The sequence below is a fragment of the Anas acuta genome, chromosome 10, assembly GCF_963932015.1.
Source record: "Anas acuta chromosome 10, bAnaAcu1.1, whole genome shotgun sequence".
In the NCBI taxonomy this organism is placed as follows: Eukaryota; Metazoa; Chordata; class Aves; order Anseriformes; family Anatidae; genus Anas; species Anas acuta.
Genome location: NC_088988.1, coordinates 11,185,364 through 11,203,067, shown reverse-complemented (window position 1 = coordinate 11,203,067; position 17,704 = coordinate 11,185,364). Strand labels below are relative to the sequence as shown.

The window sequence follows — 17,704 nt, the reverse complement described above, 5'->3', positions numbered from 1 at the left end:
GCTGGAAAGCAGGTGGGGAGGAGATCTTCATCAGGCCAGGGAGAAGGACAACCCACAAACGCTGATGCTGCTCTTAGGGCTGGGACCTACCCAGCAGAGCAAAGCCTCCCACAGCATTTCAGCTAGACACCTGGTGAGCGTGACCACTTACTCACAGCAGCCACTTACTCAACACAGCCTCCCAACAGGAAGGGTGAGAAAACTCATCCTTCTAGGTGAGTTCTAAAACCCTGCTAGGCACACAGAAAACAGCCCCACTTTCCCTATACACTCCCAGCCATGCCACAGTGAACGGCACTTAAAGAGACTGAGACATCTGACACAACTTAAGAAAAGTTACAAATTTTTTTATTATTAAAATTCATTATAAGTTACAGTTTCCTAGACAACAGGCTCCAGTGTATAAAACAGGAGACAGACTGGGAGGAGCAGGGGAGGCGCCAACAGGAGCCTCTTTCCCCAAAGGAAAGAAGAAAGAGGGACAGAAGGGTTCTGACAGCCATTTATTGGGGTGGGGGGAAGAAGGGAAAAACAGGGACAGACAGGATGACAAAACAGAACAATAAAACCACAATCCTAAGAGTGGTCCAGTGGATGTAGAAAGACATTAGTCCATGTCCCTCCATTCTTCCACCCTTACCCCCAAAGGCAAACATGTATGGCAAGTCCCATTAAAGTCATATAGATCAACAGATCCAGGCAGACCTCATTTCCCAGCAACAGTCTGAAGATATTAATCTTCTGCAGGGTAGGGTTACCAGCAGGGATTCTGTCAAGTTATGAGACAACTTCCTCTCAGTGCAGGCCCTCAAGACTATGCCAGGTGTGGTGGCACAGCGTCCTGGCTCACAATTTTTGAAGCAAGCCAAGGCTGGTCCTGTGTGCCAGCAGAAGAGGTCACGTTCTTTCTGTAGGGGAAGGGCGCTCCACACCACAGCAGGCTTTTGGGGGGCAAAAGCTGCAGTCCTCAGCATGCTGCAGAGAGCAGGCCTGGGCCATCAGAGCCGAGTGTCAAGAACCAACAGCACACATGCGTGAAGGAAAGGTGACAAACAGGTTTGGAGCCCTCCAGTCAGAGTAAGGCCAGCACACAGAGACAGAGCAACTCAGAGCTTGATGCCGAGGTAACAAGCTGAAATGAAGCTGCTTCCCTACAGGGACTTTTTGCAGAACCCTCAGCCAGCCTGGTCCCCTTGCACCACACAGGTACCTCTCCACTCAGGTCTTATACCTAGCCCAGTAGGTACTGGTGCTGGACAGGTGGCCAGCCAGCAAGATTCCTGGTCCCTACTGCGCTGTGGTGGAAGGATGAACACACAGAGAGATGAAATCCAGTCAGACCAAGAGCAGAGGGGATTTTGGCCACGTGCTTGCAGATGAGGAGGTGGCAGCTGTCACTCCAGGACAGCCATGAGGAGATGCAGTTCCCGGAAGGCACTACCATGGCGGCCACTGAGCCCCGACTTGTTCTTGACAATGTTGCTGATGTTCTTCAGCTGCTTGTAGCACAGCTTGCATTTATGGAGCCTGTGAAAACAACAGACACAGCATGAATGCTCAGCTACACAGGAGATGTGCTTGCTCTGAAGTGCCTAAGATTCAGCTCAGGCAGGAGAGAAAATGCAAGCCCTGCAAATGGCCTGTTTGGAACAGGAGCATGACTCTGCTTCAGCAGCTTGTCTTCAGCCCACGTCCTGATGATGCAGGCGAACGGCATTCACACAAAGGCTCTTTCACTCCTGTTTTCCCCTTTGGCAGTAAAGACTGGGGAGGAAGGAGGTGCTGTTTCTGGAGAGCCAGTTCTCAGAGCAGAGCCACCCTGTGAATGAACTGGAAATCCAAGACCTGGCTGACAACTCATGTGTCTTGTGAGGTGAAGGGTGCAGCCACCAGCTGGCTTTACTTCTGACATACTTGCTCTTTGGTTAGGTATGACTCAATAAACAGAGACAGAGGGGGGAAAAAAAAAAACAACAGTCCTTGGCCCTTTCCTCAGAGCATGAGGGTTTGGTATTTGCAGACAAAAGGGAAGGCATGCCCAGTCTAGTATCAAAACCTTGGTGGAAAGGAGCAAGACTCACCAAGAGAAAGGCTGGTTTGAAAGGAAGCAAGTAGAGGTGGGTAAGTGCCTCACCTTTCCTCTCTGGTGATGTCTACTCCGACCGAAGGTGGTGCAGCAAGCATGTCTGTGATCAGTGGCAGGAATCTCTGGAGAATGAGTTTCAAGGAGGTGCAGCCAGTCTGAACATAACTGGAAAGCAAACAGAGAATCAATCCCACTCGAATTTCATTCCTTTCCTCCCAGCAGCCAGCCCTCACACACATCCAGTCACTGGGGATAATGTACTCAACTCCCCTTCACCACCTGTAACCAGGCAAAGAGACAAGTGCCAAACGAGTGCCAACACAGTCTTGGTTCAAGCTGAGACTGACAAAGTGAGCCCTTTTAAAATGTCCTGGCATATAAGCTGCTAAGTGAGACTTTTCTGCTCAAGGGCAGGTGTCCTGCTGAGGGCACCTGGAAGGATCCTCTTTCCTAGTAGGGAAGGACAGAAAACTCCATCTTAAGCAAAATGCTGCATTTTCTTCCCACCTAACGATCAGATTCAAAGCAGTCTAAGTGACCCCAGGACTGTTGCTAGACTTCATTCCCTTAGTCCCATGTCAACAGTTTCATTCCCATCAGTGCACAGAGCACACTTGGCCTACACCTGTTTGATCCCTTCTGGCTGTCACAGCTGCCTTCAGACCAACACACCTACATCAAATCTCAACATCCTGTTTTTAATGAGGACTTCCTGCCTACATATACTTTCCATATCTTTTCCCACACTCACTTGGCAACTCCATTGCTCTTTTCCAGGTGTTGGATCAGCATAATACTGTGTCTGCTATGACTTTCCAGGATTTTCTTTCAGCTACAAAACGCCTAGCAGGGCTCTCTTATGAACATCCACACCTTCCCCAACAAGCACATTGTGTTCTCATGGCCTCACCTTTCATATTTACTTTGGAGTAGTTTTTCTATCTGAGGCAGGACTACAGTGCACAGATCTAACTTCCAGAGAGACCTTAAAAGAAAGAAGAGAAAAGGACATGTTTTGAAACTGGAGACTGAGGATTTCCAAAGTTGAGTTGATACAAATAGAGCTTTCTGGCAAAAATGTCCAAGTAGCTGCACCCAAGTTTACTGAGCAAGTTCATTGACTCCCCCTTGTGATAGAAGGCGGCTAGTTCTGACATATTTACCCCCAGCAGAACCACTTTATGAAGTCCTAAGACTGATTTTCTTTGTGAGACATCAATACATACAGAAAAGGCCCTGTACAACTCCAGCAGTTACTGGCACTGCAGACTTGGAGATCTGACTACAAGCATATGCATTTCCTGCTGCCATGGCCAGCTGGACATGAAGCAGGTAGGATGCAGTGCTCCTGACACCCAGCCAGATAGCTCTCAGGTATCCCAGTGACCCAAGACTCACGCTTTTTGGTTGACAATGTTCAAGAGGTCCACAACAACAGACAGATCATTGATTGCTACAGCAGAGTCCACAGAGTTCTGAGAGAGAAGGGGAAGAAGAAGTCTATCACAAGGCTTAAACTGGCTAGGCTAATGCAATAAATACCAAGTTCTACTTCTCAAATACAAGGTATATGGAACATGGATTTAGCCAGGTAAGAGAAAATAACTCTCTAATGAGAAAACTCTCTCTGTGTTTGTGACCTTTCAACCCCAGCCGGAACACAGCAGCACTCTGTGGCGCACCCCGGCAATGAACACTGAGATCCCAGGTTTTGTATGAGGCAGAACTGGTTCCCCACCAGACAATAACACTGCTCAGCCGTTCCCCTCATGAACCTCAGGCATCTCCAACATCCTTGCCTTGATGTCACCGGTGCTCCATACAGCCCGCACAGTGTCCAGATTCTTGTGGCGGCTGGTGAGCACCACACACATGGTCTCATGGCCTTTCCTGATTTGGGACACGGCTTCCTCATCCACAAGCTCAGTCTGGCTTTGGTTTTTCACAGCCTGAAAAGTAGACACCAGTGAAGGAACAATAACAGAGCAGAATGGTACAGAAAGGATAGGAGCTTTCTCTGACCTAGGTGAGAGCTAATTTTGGAGTACAGAGAAATGAAATACGGACTTCCTTGCAGATTGTTTCAAAACCTTTTTGAAATGGAAATGCTCAATTTTCTCCAATTTCAGCTATTTTATTTTTTTTATTCTACTAGGTCAATTCACAAACATTTAAAACTGGAAAAAAAAATCTCAAAATAAAAGAGTGAAGAAAAAGTAAGTTTTCAAACCTTGTATGTTTTGATGAAGAAATATTTTCATGCAAACCCTATTTTTGATATGAAATGCTAATCTGAAACCAGCAACTTTTATTAAAACACATAAACCTTGCACCATTTGTTAGACTCTCAATTTGATTTCTGCCCAAGTCATGATGGCACCTCCACTTCCCCTGCTCACATTTAAAGTCTGTCATAATGAGGATGCTCTCTGGTCCTTCTCCCTTTCTGGGTTAGGGAATACCCTCCTGAGGAGTGGCCAGGAAGCCTCCAAGATGCAAGAGGCAAAGATTACCACGAAATAATTATGTGCATGTAATGGCAGACAACAATTTTCTAAATGAATCACTGTCTAGAATGTGGAATCATTCGGTGTCTTTGCCTCATCCCTTGTTCCCTGGTTTAATAACACATTCTTCATGAGCATGAACTAACCAGGCTGTGTTTGCATCAGCCTGCTGTCAGTCTCAATGGGGGCCTGGTCCAGAAGCCCTGAGGTGCTAATCCCACAAGAACTGCAAGTCAAAGCAGTTTGGAGGCAGAAGAGCAAACTGGCAGGGGTAAGAGCAGAAAAGGAATGTGTTCTTTGGCTGCTGCATTCACTACCATGACTGCAGGCCGCAGAAAGCACCTAAGACACTTTTGCACCTCCAAGAACACCCTTTTTCTGATGCCATCCAGCACTGACACCAGCCAAAAAATTCTATTCAGAGACACTTACTGGTAGAAAATCAGTGGCTTTCAGGCCAATGGGTTCATTCCTGGCTGCAGGAATCACTGACAGCTCTGCTCTGGTCACAGGAGTTGAGGAGGCAATTGGTGGCCTCTGAATTTGATCAGGCTGCAGGAGAAATTGGGATAAAAGTTCTAGTGGCAATAACATGGACTTAGCCTCATATCCTCTTTCCTGACCCACTTTCCTCTCAAGGCAGTCTCCAATTTGCTAGCATGGCTTAGAAGCCAATGAAGTGTCCCTCAGGTATACATCAAGACTTAATTAAGGTTTGTGAAGAACACAAGATGCCCCAGCAAGAATACTGAATACTGTCAGTTATTAACATCTAAAATTATGGCAATAGGCCATGGCCAGCCCAAAGGCAGAAAGAATTCTAAAGAAGCCTGAATAACATATCCTGTCCTGATAACTGCTTGTGATTTTGACTCTAAAATAGTCTCAGTTCAAGCACCTGCGGAAATGTAGTACCTAAATTCTCTTCAGAGAATTGCACCTATTTTGATATTAAAGGAGAAATACCACTGTAAGTGTGAGAAGCAAACAAATGCAATTTAGCTATTGTCTGCTGGAGGCCTGGCCTTCAATTCTGCTGCTCAGATGACACACATGGACTGACAGAGGCTGAAGCTGCACTTTTATTGCTCTTCAGTAAAGGAATCAGCCTGATTTAAAACAGTAACGTCTCTAAAACTCACAAACCTTTCACAGTGGGGATGTGAACAGCTATTAACAGATTACACTGTACGTACGAGTTCCTGCTTTGGCAACGGGGTCTGGACTTCCACAGCTTGGTTAGGCTTCACTGCTTCCTTTGCAGTTACAGGCTCTATCAAGATGGAAAGAAGCAGGAAAGTAGAAACTGATTGTTCCTCTCAAGAGAAGCTTAGAGCAAAGGTACCATAAACAAAGAGTACAAGTAGTCATTTCTGATGCGCAACTCTCCCTGTTTACGGGCTATTAATCCCATTCCTACTGAGGGGTCATTTTTATACTCACCATCTTCAGGGGGGGCTGGAAAAGGTTCATTGTTTCGTGGAGGAGTTCGAGCTACAAAAAAAGAAGGAAAAAATGACAAACCATGCAAGGCTACAGATTAGTAATAGGTCAGCCCTGAAGCTGAGAGACCTCCAGCAACTCCAGAGATTAGGGCAATCAGCGACACAGCAAGCAGTTATCTCCTCCAGACCTTGAAGTTATTGTTGAGTTTAAACAAAGGCTTTTAGCCTTCATAGATGGGACAAAATTGACCCATGTAGCTCACTGCTGAAGATGTGTCAAGCACAAGACAGTGCACTGTCAGAGCAAGTTACACTGAAAAAAAAATTAACCTCCAACTAAACTGATTCAAATACTTAAATCATTATTTTGACTATTACTTCCTTAGAAAGAGTATCTTATTTTTCTCACTTACAGTAAAGTGAGTTACATGCATTGCACCGTGCTTCCTAAACAACAGTCACTGCTTTAACAGATCATTTAACCTTTCCTTCTTTAACGGAGGCTGCTGAGTTTACACATACCAGAATCATAAGCAAATAAAAGATTCTGTAACACAGCAATCCTTCCTAATCAGGACAGGAAGGCTCCATACTCCTAACGGAGCTCTGGATTCTGGGCCAGACCTCAATCAGACATCACTGCACCCTAGTACAGGTGCAACCTTCTAGCAGTTCACTAATACGACTTATTAAGCGGGGAATATTCAAGTCTTCTAAATTTTCTCAGTCACAGGTGAAGCCTCTATTACAGTATGCCAGAATGCAATTCCACTGAAACAGTTCAGTGTCTACAGCTCTGAACTAGCCACCACTTAAAAGCGCAATAACCCCTGGTACTGACAGATGGCATTCTTGGGCTGGAAGATCTCTTTGTAATCCTCTGGGTTCTGGATCTCAGCCTTTGATTCCTTCTCATCCCGGTCATCTTCACTGCTGGGACTGCGCCTCTCGCTTTCTGAGTTGTGCTTCACTCTGATAAAAAGAAGAAGAAAAAAAGGATGCTGTTAGGGCGAGTCACACGGACCTGTTAGTAAAAGGGCACTAATTTCCTTATAAAGCTTGCAAGTACAACAAACCAGCAGTTTTCCTTACCTTTGTGGCTTGCTGCAGCTAGTTGAGGGCCTGTCATAGATGCGGCGGAGGGAGGACCCTGTGGGGGTGGGCTGCACGAGAGGCTTGTCATCCCTGATCAGCCCATGAGGAACCGAACCTGACTTTGTGACTCTGCTGAGATCCACAACGAAGGAAGAAACTGTGCTTTGCGCATAGGAAACTCCTATCTGCAGACGCAAAAGATCAAGGTAATTCATGGAACAGCAGGGTACACGCTAGCCTTTCTATGATCAGGGAGGATGGAATGGCCCTGAGTGACAATGCTTGAAAATTTGTCAATTCAGTGCTTTGGCTTTTTCAATTTGAAACTATCAATGCTACACGAAAGGCTATGATAAAACTTTTTCCAAGCATAGTTTTGAAATACTGGTCAAACTAAGCCCCAGCTCTTTCCTCCAGAAGCCAAAGAGATGAAACGTAGCACAAGGCTCTTGAAAGAAAAATCACACAAGCTCTAGGTGCTGGACACACTGCATGTCCTGGCCACTTGCAGTCTGACATAAGCTTAGAGGTCAGAAGGCCTTCAAGCAAGACAGAAGGATTTTATCTCATGTTTCACAGTCACCTCCCCAACTCCTCATGAACAATGACTTACCAGCTGGTTGTTGCAGATAGATAAATCAGCTACTTTTCCCCAGTTCACTAAGACCACATCAAAACAGCGCTCAGGCTCCCAGCCATACACACGCAGCGAATCCTGGAAACCACTATACAAACAGCAGCCATCCGGGTTGAAAAGAACACACCTAGGAGAAGGCAGACAGAGAGTTCAGAAACTTCCAACTACCACAAAGATCCCAGGGCTCTATCTGTGGCTTCACTGAATACCTGCAGCAGTTTTCAGCAATGAATATACTGATGTGGTGAACCTGTGCACCTTTCTCTCCCGTATTCTCCCTTTCATGAAATTCTCCCTTTGCCCCCAGCTTTGGTCTCTGCCTAGTACACTGCAGTAGGAATTTATTATACCTGACGGGAGTAGCCTCTTCTTCAATGCAGCTCACAACTTGAAACTTCTCCAAGTCCCAGAATCGAACAGTTCTGTGCACAAAACAGAATAAAAATCATCTCTCACCCCTTTGGAAATCTGCTGTAGGATTCAACATTAAAAATAACATACTAATAACTAGAATGACTTCCACTGCTGTGCATATATGATGAACCTACACAGAGGACTGGTCTAGCTAAGATTTGTGAATCCAAACCACAACGCTTAGAGGCTCTAGAGATGTAAAGTTATTTAGAGAAGACCCAGAGCTAAAGACACTCTGCTGGCACAGCACGAATACTTGCTGTTCAGGTAGGATGTCAGTTCGATTAGTGAGCCACTCAAGCCTACTGCATTGTTTTCTAGCATGGCAGACAGCGTCATCAGCTTTGTATGAGAAGGTAAGATCTCCATATTCTGCACATCACAGATGTGACATGCTGTTGTCTAGCTGGCAGGCACTTGGAATGGCAGTTTTGAGTAGTGTGACATTCCTGTTTGCCATGTTCTTATAAGAAAGGGCGTTGAAAGTGGAACTGACACGAACAATTCCCTTCTTTCTTTTTCCCCCCCGTATACCTGTCAGAGCTGCCAGAAGCCAAAAGGTATTCATTTGGATGGAATTCTACAACGTTCACTGGGCCAGCATGTCCTGTAAACTCAAACATCATCTTCCCAGCAGCCAGATCCCACAGCTGGAAGAAGGAAAGAACAAAAGACTCTTAGAAAAATTAATGTTCAAGAATTTCAATACGCTTTGAATTTCCCTTTACCAGTGATCTTCTAACACTTTTCCCCCCTCCCTGAACAGACTTGAGTTTGTCAAGGAAAGCAATGATCTGGAAAAGGAACACTGTGCTGGTCCCTTAAGGCTGATAAAAAATAATAATAATAAAATAAATAATTTAAAAAATGTCTTTTAAATTCCCTATTTCGTTTTAAGTAGTAATTTGTCCCCTAGAAGTCTGCTTTATATTTAAAGACTGGGATAAGATACAGCATTTCCACTTGTTCCAGAAGATAAAAATCTCAAACAAACAGAAGGGGACTAAGAGAGAGTGTTGGTAATGACTGGTTAAAAGACGATCACAGTATTCCTATGTGCCACAAGCACACAAGGGAGATGTCATGCTAAATTACCTTTACAGTATGATCATCAGCAGCAGAGGCTAGCCATTTGCCATCAGGACTAAATCGGAGACATCTAACTGCTTGAGTGTGACCCTGCAACAAGAAAGACAAAAAAATATTTTCCTTTGCTTTTCTCTTCCTTTATAGGAAATTGTCTTTCAGCTTGATATGGTACAATAAAATAAGATCTAATAACTGTTTCATGTAGTCCACAACTCACAGAATACCACATTCTACACTCAAAAGCTATACCTATTCACACTAAATGGGCATAATGTCTCTCATCTAGACATTTCTGGCATCAGTTTAAGAGTGGTAAATACAGATCTGGCTCACCTGATAAGTATCAAATTTAAGCTGAACAGATTTCTTTGTTAAGACAGAAGTGCCATTAAGTTGGCTACAAAATTAAATTAACATACAGCAAGCTCTTTGGGTATAGAAAGGCCCCATGAATAGAACCATCTCAGTGCAGTGGGGACTTCACATTAATGCCAGCCACAGTATAAAGAAACACTTACTATTGGGTGCTTTCCATCTCCCACTGAAGCCAAGCAGACTACAGTACATTAATTCCTATGATATCCATTTAATGTTTCCATACAGTTCACTGAGGTCTACAGAGGTTTATCAGGCCATTTTGAAAAAACAAAAACAAAACCCACAGATCTCACCAGCAAAACGAAATAGTTACTTGTACACAATCACTTTAAAGTTTGCCTAGAAGTCTTAAACAGAAATCATTCTCCCCTCTTCTGAAAACTAATGAAGCATTTTACCTTATACCTGAAGACACAGCCTTTTCTTCTTACATCCCAGAGCTACAGGTGAAGAAAAGCAAACAAAAGATATGCTTAGAAAGGTACATAGGGGGCCCAAGAGTTCTGTCAAAACAAGAGCTCTTGCAGTCATCAGGCTGGTAACACTGCAGAATGAAATCACTGAAGTGGCTGCTAAACCCATGTTTGCTTCAGATACATTTCCTAATCTAACTTCCCAAGTGAGAATCACTCCTGTAAGGTATTTCTTACTACAGAAGCTCCGTTCCTGCAGTCAGATACCAGTCTGATGAAGCAGGTGCAATCCATAGCAATCAGGACATCTGTGCTTACTGACACCAGCTCTCAGCTGGCACCTAACTCGAGCCCTGTGGAATGAGCTACATTCCACAACTGAGGAGTCACATTCATGAGTTACCACTGTGGAAACACATGCATGAATTTCACAAGCTCTCACAAATACACCTGCCCACACACATGCAAATCTGGATGTACAGTATCTACCAGCAGCTTGGCAGAAAACACATTCTGTCACTCTTCATAATAAAGACACTGCAAGTAAAGAGGGTAATCTCTAGAGCAAGGTAGGCTTTACCTTAATGTTTGTGTCCAAAGAGCCAGATGCCACAAAGCTTCCAAAAGGATGGAAATCAAGGCTGCAGATGTTCGCTTTGTGACCAAATAATGTACGAAGAACTGGGAAATTGGGAAGTGGAGCAGGAGAAAGAATAAGGAACAAATATTTAGTAGTTTGCATCACCCCAACAGGATGCAGAAGTTTTGCTATACTATCCTCACCATTAAAAACATGCTAATACAATGTACATTAGACGTGCTACATACAGTTTATTCATCTGTATACATTATTCTACAGAAGTGTTTCCAGCTTTACCTTCACAATGCAAAGAAACAGCAATAGAGGGCACCATTTGCAATGATCCTAATGAAATTCTTGTCCTTAGGTGTGGGAAGCATGAATAAAACTCAAAGGTGTCCAACCTTAAAATAAAACTAAAAAGGTACTTTTAGAGGCAGCTGTCAGGCAGTGCTATTTTTCTACTTGTTGCAAAGAGCAAAACTGGTGTGCGGGGGAATATGGTTTCATATAAGGAAGTGAAAAGGACATCATTCACCTTGTAGCTATTAGACAAGCACTTTCTAAGGACTCTGCACCCTAGTCCAGACACAAGCCCAACTTCCACCGCTGATTTTCTAGTACCTGCACAGGCCTCCTTCAACTGTCCCTTGCAAGAAACATCCCAAAGACTGGGAACGGACACTCAGGAAGCATGAGGCAAAGAAAATGATCACAGTGTTTGAGCAAGTCATCAACAAAGTAACACCCCCTGTAATTCTGGAAACCAGAAAGGACCAGTTGAACAGGTATACTGCATCTCTGAGAGTAGAGATGAATGCTGAACTCAACTTTGAGGAAGAAAAATTGCTTATGTAATGACAGAGGCAATCTCTCTCCACCATCAGTCATCTGGGACAGTATTTTGGTTCCCCTGGTAGGAATTAGCTCTTGAGCCAGACATGGAATGGTCATTTGCACAGATGCTGGCTCATACACCTGCTAATAAATTCATCCAGATCAGTTACTTTCTGCTGGTAAACCCAAACTATTTTATAACTGAACTGATTCTAATTGCCCGAATGACAAAGTGATCTTTATGGCACCTGCTGCTTGCCTTTGTGGCCAAAGTCAGTCTGTTTTCATTACATGTTCTTGCTATGAGCAAGTAGCAAACTACAAGAAACATAAATTCCTTCTACAGTATTTATGTTGGAAAGCCTACAGGTGATTCATGATACCTTTTCAAACTTGTTCTAGAACTTGAGGAAAATGCATTAAGTATAACTCAACAGCTGTCCTTCAAAGGATCAGAGCTTAATGAGTTCTTGGCTTTTACGATTTACTAAAAATTAGGTCCTTGTCTGTTTATACAGTCATGCAAGAGTGTAACAGGAGAAAAATCACCTGAGGAAAAAATGAAAGTTAGAAGAAGAGGTCAGCAAGCAGGAGATTCTTGGACTTGCACAGAACCTAATATACTTAAAGTTCTTAATCCGGTTTTAGAGTTAGAGCACCCATTTATTAAGGCTGATAATTTTAAGCTGAGGGTATGAATATAATTTTTATATACGTCTAATTACTACCTATGCGCAGAAAAAAGTATATGGAATACAGACTTCAACACACTGAGGTCAAAACCCTGGCAACTAGTTCCTCAGCTCCATCTCCACAATATGTGCGCAAATTTCTGCTTCAGTGCACACACAGCTCTATAGTCTCAGTAGGAATTGCACAGAAGCTCTCTAACAGTACTGGAAACTAAGAAGAAAGCAATGCTGGGCTTTTCTTCTTAAGTTAGGAACCTTCCAGGTCAGCATGGACAAGCATAAGGATAGTGCAAAACTGGGTTTCACAAAGAAAGAAAGAAAACAAGACAAGGTTAGTATTTTAATTTGGCTTAGAGATTGCACAGTAATACAGCTTTCCCATGATACCCCAAAAGCTTGCATCCCCTTCATTTTGGTGATTCTGGAGAAAAATAATGCATATTTTCTTGTTTTTACCACTGCCTTTTTGAAGAGAATCCTTGGTATTTGGGAGGGGATTTACCACAAAGCATCATCCTCAAAAAATACCCTGAACAATTGGATCATCTGGTGGTTGGACCAGATGATCTTGGAGGGCTTTTCCAACCTTAATGATTCTATATATGAACAGAAGAGACAATTCATGGAAACATACTTTTGGCAGCTTCCAGGTCCCAAACGCGAATGGACCCTGACTGGGACCCTGCAACAATGAGTTCCTCGTTTATATTGATCTGTAGACTCTCAATGGGTGACGTGTGCCCTGTCAAGCTCTGCAAAGAAAACCACGAGTCACAATCACTGGCTACCAACACAGACAGCTTAAGTCCATAATCATATAGTTTGTACCCAATTGGTAACTGAAATATTTAGCTGTGAGTTAGGACCACTTGGTTGTGCCGCTGATCCCTTTTTCCTTATCAGCAACTAGCATAGTAGAGCATCCTACAGGTCATTACTGCACAGTGCACTATGCACGTACCTCCCACATTATTCCACCTTCTGGGACGCTGACTAATTTTTAAAGGTTGCATCAATAGAAACATGTAGCTAAACATTACCTGCAGAAGCCCAGATGAGGTTGACGCATGCTTACCTTACAAAATTTATGCTACACAAGCACATTGTCACTACGTTTGCTCTAAATGGGTCACGCAAGTCTCATGAACTGGTTACAAAATCAAAGTAAGCGTGAAAGCAGGGCCACTTCAAAACCTTCACAACAGCAAGGAGTCATTTGTTGCTGCCACAATGTACGGGTGTCAGTGATAACACAGTGCTATTACTGAACTATTAACTCGAGACAAGAGGCCATACTTCACATGTACACAGCTTCTTTCATCCTTGAGCATCTAAAAGCTTACAATTATATAAGAATTTTGAGAAGGCTAGTATTTAATTAAAATGCAAGAATATTTTAAAACTACTTCTAGAAAACTAATCAACACACACACCACAATTATAGACCTGCTTATCAATTAAGCAATATGATTATCCTAGACTTTACTCCGTCCTCAAGCAGGTCCTTTTAAACAGCTAGCTCTGTGCCTCTGCACACGTATAGAAGCTGAGAATGCCAGCTGACAGCAACCTGCTCTGATAGGGCTTTCTCTGAATTTTAAGCAGGCCTGCAGTGCTCTACAGCTGCAACTGTAACTGCTCGGTGTGAAACAGAACTCAAGCATGAAACAAGATGCAATGCTACTCTAGAAGTTCCTTTTATCCCTCCTCCCCAAAATGCAACCACCACAAACTCAAGAATTTTTTTAATCTTTAATAATGGCACAAATCCAGTTCCAGTCAATGTTGCCAGCTACAGCTCTCTGCTCCCACAGATGGCATAGGGAGATATTTAGTACTACAGCCCTTCACATGGAAAGCAATACTCTGGTTTCAAACTACTGTCATGCTACCACAAAGGCCCAGAAAGACACAGCTTAACTATGCTATGACAGAAGCACAGCACTACTAAAGGTGAACAACTACTTTTGCATCTATTTCAACCTCTTTATACTTGACCTCAATAAATAAATTGGAAAATAAAATAGAAACATTCTCCTCTCAGCCTTTTTGATCCTACTTTCTCAATTTCCTCCTCACAAGGTTCACTTTGTTTAGAGAAACGTCTTTCACAATGCAACATTATTGTGTTGTTAATTAAACAAGTGACAAGATACTTTTCCACACTGGAAGGCAAAGCGATACAGGACAAGACAGCTGTTAAATGTATTTATGGCATGCTTTGGTGGTAACTCCTATTGTAACCCTACTCTTCCTAACAAGTAATGAGAGTAATGCTGCACACAGCATTGCTCTTCCCCAGCCTACTGTTAAGTCAGCCTGACAAACTTCGTGCTGACAATAAATGATTGTGGGACAGGTGGAAATGCAACCCACTCGGGATGTTTCCTGCTTTGAGGGCAAACTCCAGGGTATAAAACCAACCCCTGTAGCATGCACTCTAAAACTAGCTGTCCGTGACAAAACTGCACTTTGTTATCTGTAGCACGGTAAGGGAAGGCTCAGTATTCGTTATCTGAGCAGATACTGGCCCCAGTGATGCAGACAGCCATCCTGGATTCTCTCTGCAGCAGCCTCACCAATTACTGATTTCTGTCCCTAACTTCTGCTAGCATCTGGCCACTTGGTCCCGACAGAAGTCCCATAGGCCCAGTAATCTTTTCCCTCATTCCCACCCTCTACATCTCAGAATTAATTCTCCCATCCCCCAGAAAGTTAAAACCAGGCCCGTTCTTACCATGATGCAGTTGGGCTTGTTAACTGACCATATGTTGACTCGACAGTCATCTCCTCCGGTTGCCAGAAGCCGGCCTGAACTCTTCCCCAGGACTAGTGAGGACACATTGCTGCTGTGAGCCGTGATCTCTTCTGCATAAAAGGAAGCGAGCAGGTATGTCAGACTTATATAAAGATTTTCCACCCCATCCCTCCCAAAGGGCTGAAAAAAGCTCTTTCTCCAGAAAACCTTTTCCAGTTGTCGCTGGACAAGCTGCAGCAATGCACAGCTCAGATAACAAGTCACGCCATTATCTGGCTTGAAACAGTCCTTCTTGGCTCTGTCTGCTGCACTTAAAACATTTGCTGGCCAAGCTTCACCACCCCACTACTCACAGGGTGTACTACTCCTCTCACTAGCAGCAACAGGGTAGCTTTTACACTGGCTAGACTGTAGCAGCCTGCTCGAAGAAGCTGCTTTACCTCCTGTACCTAGCTGGGTCTCAGTAAGCAGAGCAGTTTCAGAAGGAGAATGATATGTGTCTGACAAGCAGCAGACACAGATATCTAGGGAAAAGTCCTTTAATCCCATACTGAAGAGCAGCAGCAGTGTCCAAAGTGAGAGGAAATGGCAGATTAGCAGCAATACAGTTTGTTGCTTTACAGAGAAAAAGTTGGACTCAAAACTGGGGAGAGGCGAAGCCGCCTTCTCTCAGCTTTAGGAGAGGCTTTGCTACATTCCCACTACAGAACACGGGCAAAATTTAGCAATGCAGACAGCGTGAAACTGTGACAAAGGAAGTATGAATATTTGCATGAAAGGGCACAAAAGAGCAAATGTGACCGATACTAAAAGGCTATTAAAAAACTGGGGGGCTGATAGGAAAGTATGATACTGCGAGGGCTTCACAATAACAGAATTAGAGGAAAACCTTCTCATATGGAAACAATGTTGGCGACAAAAGAGAAGCCAAAAGAGCATTTTTGCATAGATATCTATTTTTATAATGGACTTTAAAATCCACCAAAGTTTTTGGCAGGAGCTTCTGGCAGATGTATTTACTATTTTCTCCTCTTACTGTTCTCTTCTTTGAAAGTTCGCTGGATTTGCATGCCTAATGGTTATGAAACTTATTTGTAAAAGGGTTAGGGTGTAATCAATTCTACTTTTGGTCAGGTTGTTTTGGTGGGAAGGGCAACTTGAAAATTAAAAATGCAACCCTAATCCAAAACGACATTAGACAGCTGCAACAATAATTACAGGTACTTTGATCTCAGTCTCTCAGAGCGTTTTTTGAAAACAAAACTGTGCAACTTTCACTTTAGCTGAAGGAATACCTTTCAAATTACAAAGGTAAATGGACTGTAAATTAAATGAGAACAAATCTGAAAATATGCTTGTGCTGTGTTGAAAGACCAAACCTCCCTATGACAATGCTGATGTATGTACACGCAGAACTGACGGCAACAAATAACACAACCAGTATTAACAGACCAACTCGCTAGTTAAAATTTAAAGTATATATGGTAAACATTGCCGCTAATACAAGTACATCAGCAACTCCATTTTTTCACTCTCTTAATTTTGTTCATAATAATATATTGTTAATTTAAATGTCGTTGCTGAAGCACAGAACTCTACTCATAAAAGCCAGGCGAGAGGCTCGCTGCAGCCCCAGCCAGACAGCAACACCCTTGCCCCCAGTGAGGTGCCAGCTCCCAACCCCACACTGTGCATCCCCCAAACCCTCCCAGCACCCCGATCCCTGCTCCCAGAACACTACGGCAGCGCAGAGCCGAGCAGAAGGAAGCACCACGACCTCCTGCCCGCTTAAACAGAACGGAGATGGGAGCCCAACCACCCCCTCGCTTCTCCTACAGCGCTGGGGCTTCAGGATCAGGCAGGCAGCACAGCAAACAGGCGAAATCGTTAAATTAATTCTCTCGGCCCCCTCAGCGCGCTGCCAGCCCCGTGCTAGGCCCCAACCCCCCGGCCCGCAGCGGAGACGCCCGCACAACCGCCAGAGCCGCGGCAGGGTGCGGGCCGGGGGGGCACTCACGCAGCTTCCAGGCCGCCTTGGTGCTGACGGGCGCCGCCATCTCCCCGCCGCTGTCCAGGCTCCGCGGCCCGGGACCGGCACCCGCGGCGGCGGCGCCCCCCCCCCCCAGCTGCCGGCCCCGCCGCGCCGCCGGGCCCTGCGGTTGCCCGGGCTCCGTGAGGCGCTCGGCCAATGGCAGCCGCGGGAGGGGCGGTTGCCACGGCGACCGCGGGGCGGGCGGGCCAGTCGCGGCGCGGCTTCTTGGAGCCTCGGCGAGCGCGGCCAATGGGGAGGGCGGCGTCGCATGGCGGCGGAGGCGGGAGCGGGGCCCTGTCAGAGCCCGGCTGCGCTCCCTCCCTGCCGGCCGCTCGCTCAGAGGAGAAGGCAGAGCTGTAGTTGCGACAAAATGCGTTAGCTGGGTCTGAAGGGGCAGCTACTGTGTCCCCGGTGCTTGTGAATGAATGAATGAATAAATAAATAAATAAATAAATAAATAAATAAATAAATAAATAAATTCTGGTGGCTCTTCTGGTGTGGAATTAATACGGATCAATAAACAATCCTAGTCTGGCTTGCTTTTTTTAATCCCTGACTAGAAACCTTAGGGTTTTCTTTCCCCTCAGTACGCTGGGATCCTAAACCCTTCAGGAGTTCAGCCTTAGTGGTTTGGAAATTGGTCCAAACCCTTAAATTCCTTCAGTTCTTTTCCAGCAGCGTGCTCTTACCTGAACACCTCTCATTTAAGTACCTCAGAAGACTGAGTTATTTCAAAGCTTT

General features: G+C 44.6%; 1 protein-coding gene across 1 annotated transcript; it reads right to left on the bottom strand.

The window, feature by feature from the left end:
* Positions 1 to 326: 326 nt before the first annotated feature.
* On the bottom strand, positions 327 to 17,109 carry KATNB1 (katanin regulatory subunit B1). The gene is made up of 19 exons (XM_068693172.1): positions 16,949 to 17,109; positions 14,911 to 15,041; positions 12,808 to 12,925; positions 10,645 to 10,745; positions 10,050 to 10,091; positions 9,280 to 9,363; positions 8,719 to 8,834; positions 8,121 to 8,192; positions 7,747 to 7,897; positions 7,131 to 7,318; positions 6,880 to 7,010; positions 6,037 to 6,087; positions 5,790 to 5,866; positions 5,026 to 5,145; positions 3,886 to 4,035; positions 3,485 to 3,561; positions 2,997 to 3,071; positions 2,135 to 2,251; positions 327 to 1,527 (listed from the first exon to the last, which is right to left on the bottom strand). The coding sequence occupies exons 1-19, from the start codon at positions 16,986 to 16,988 to the stop codon at positions 1,395 to 1,397; spliced, it is 1,974 nt and encodes a 657-aa protein (XP_068549273.1). The 5' UTR covers positions 16,989 to 17,109; the 3' UTR covers positions 327 to 1,394.
* Between the last annotated feature and the right edge of the window lie 595 nt (positions 17,110 to 17,704).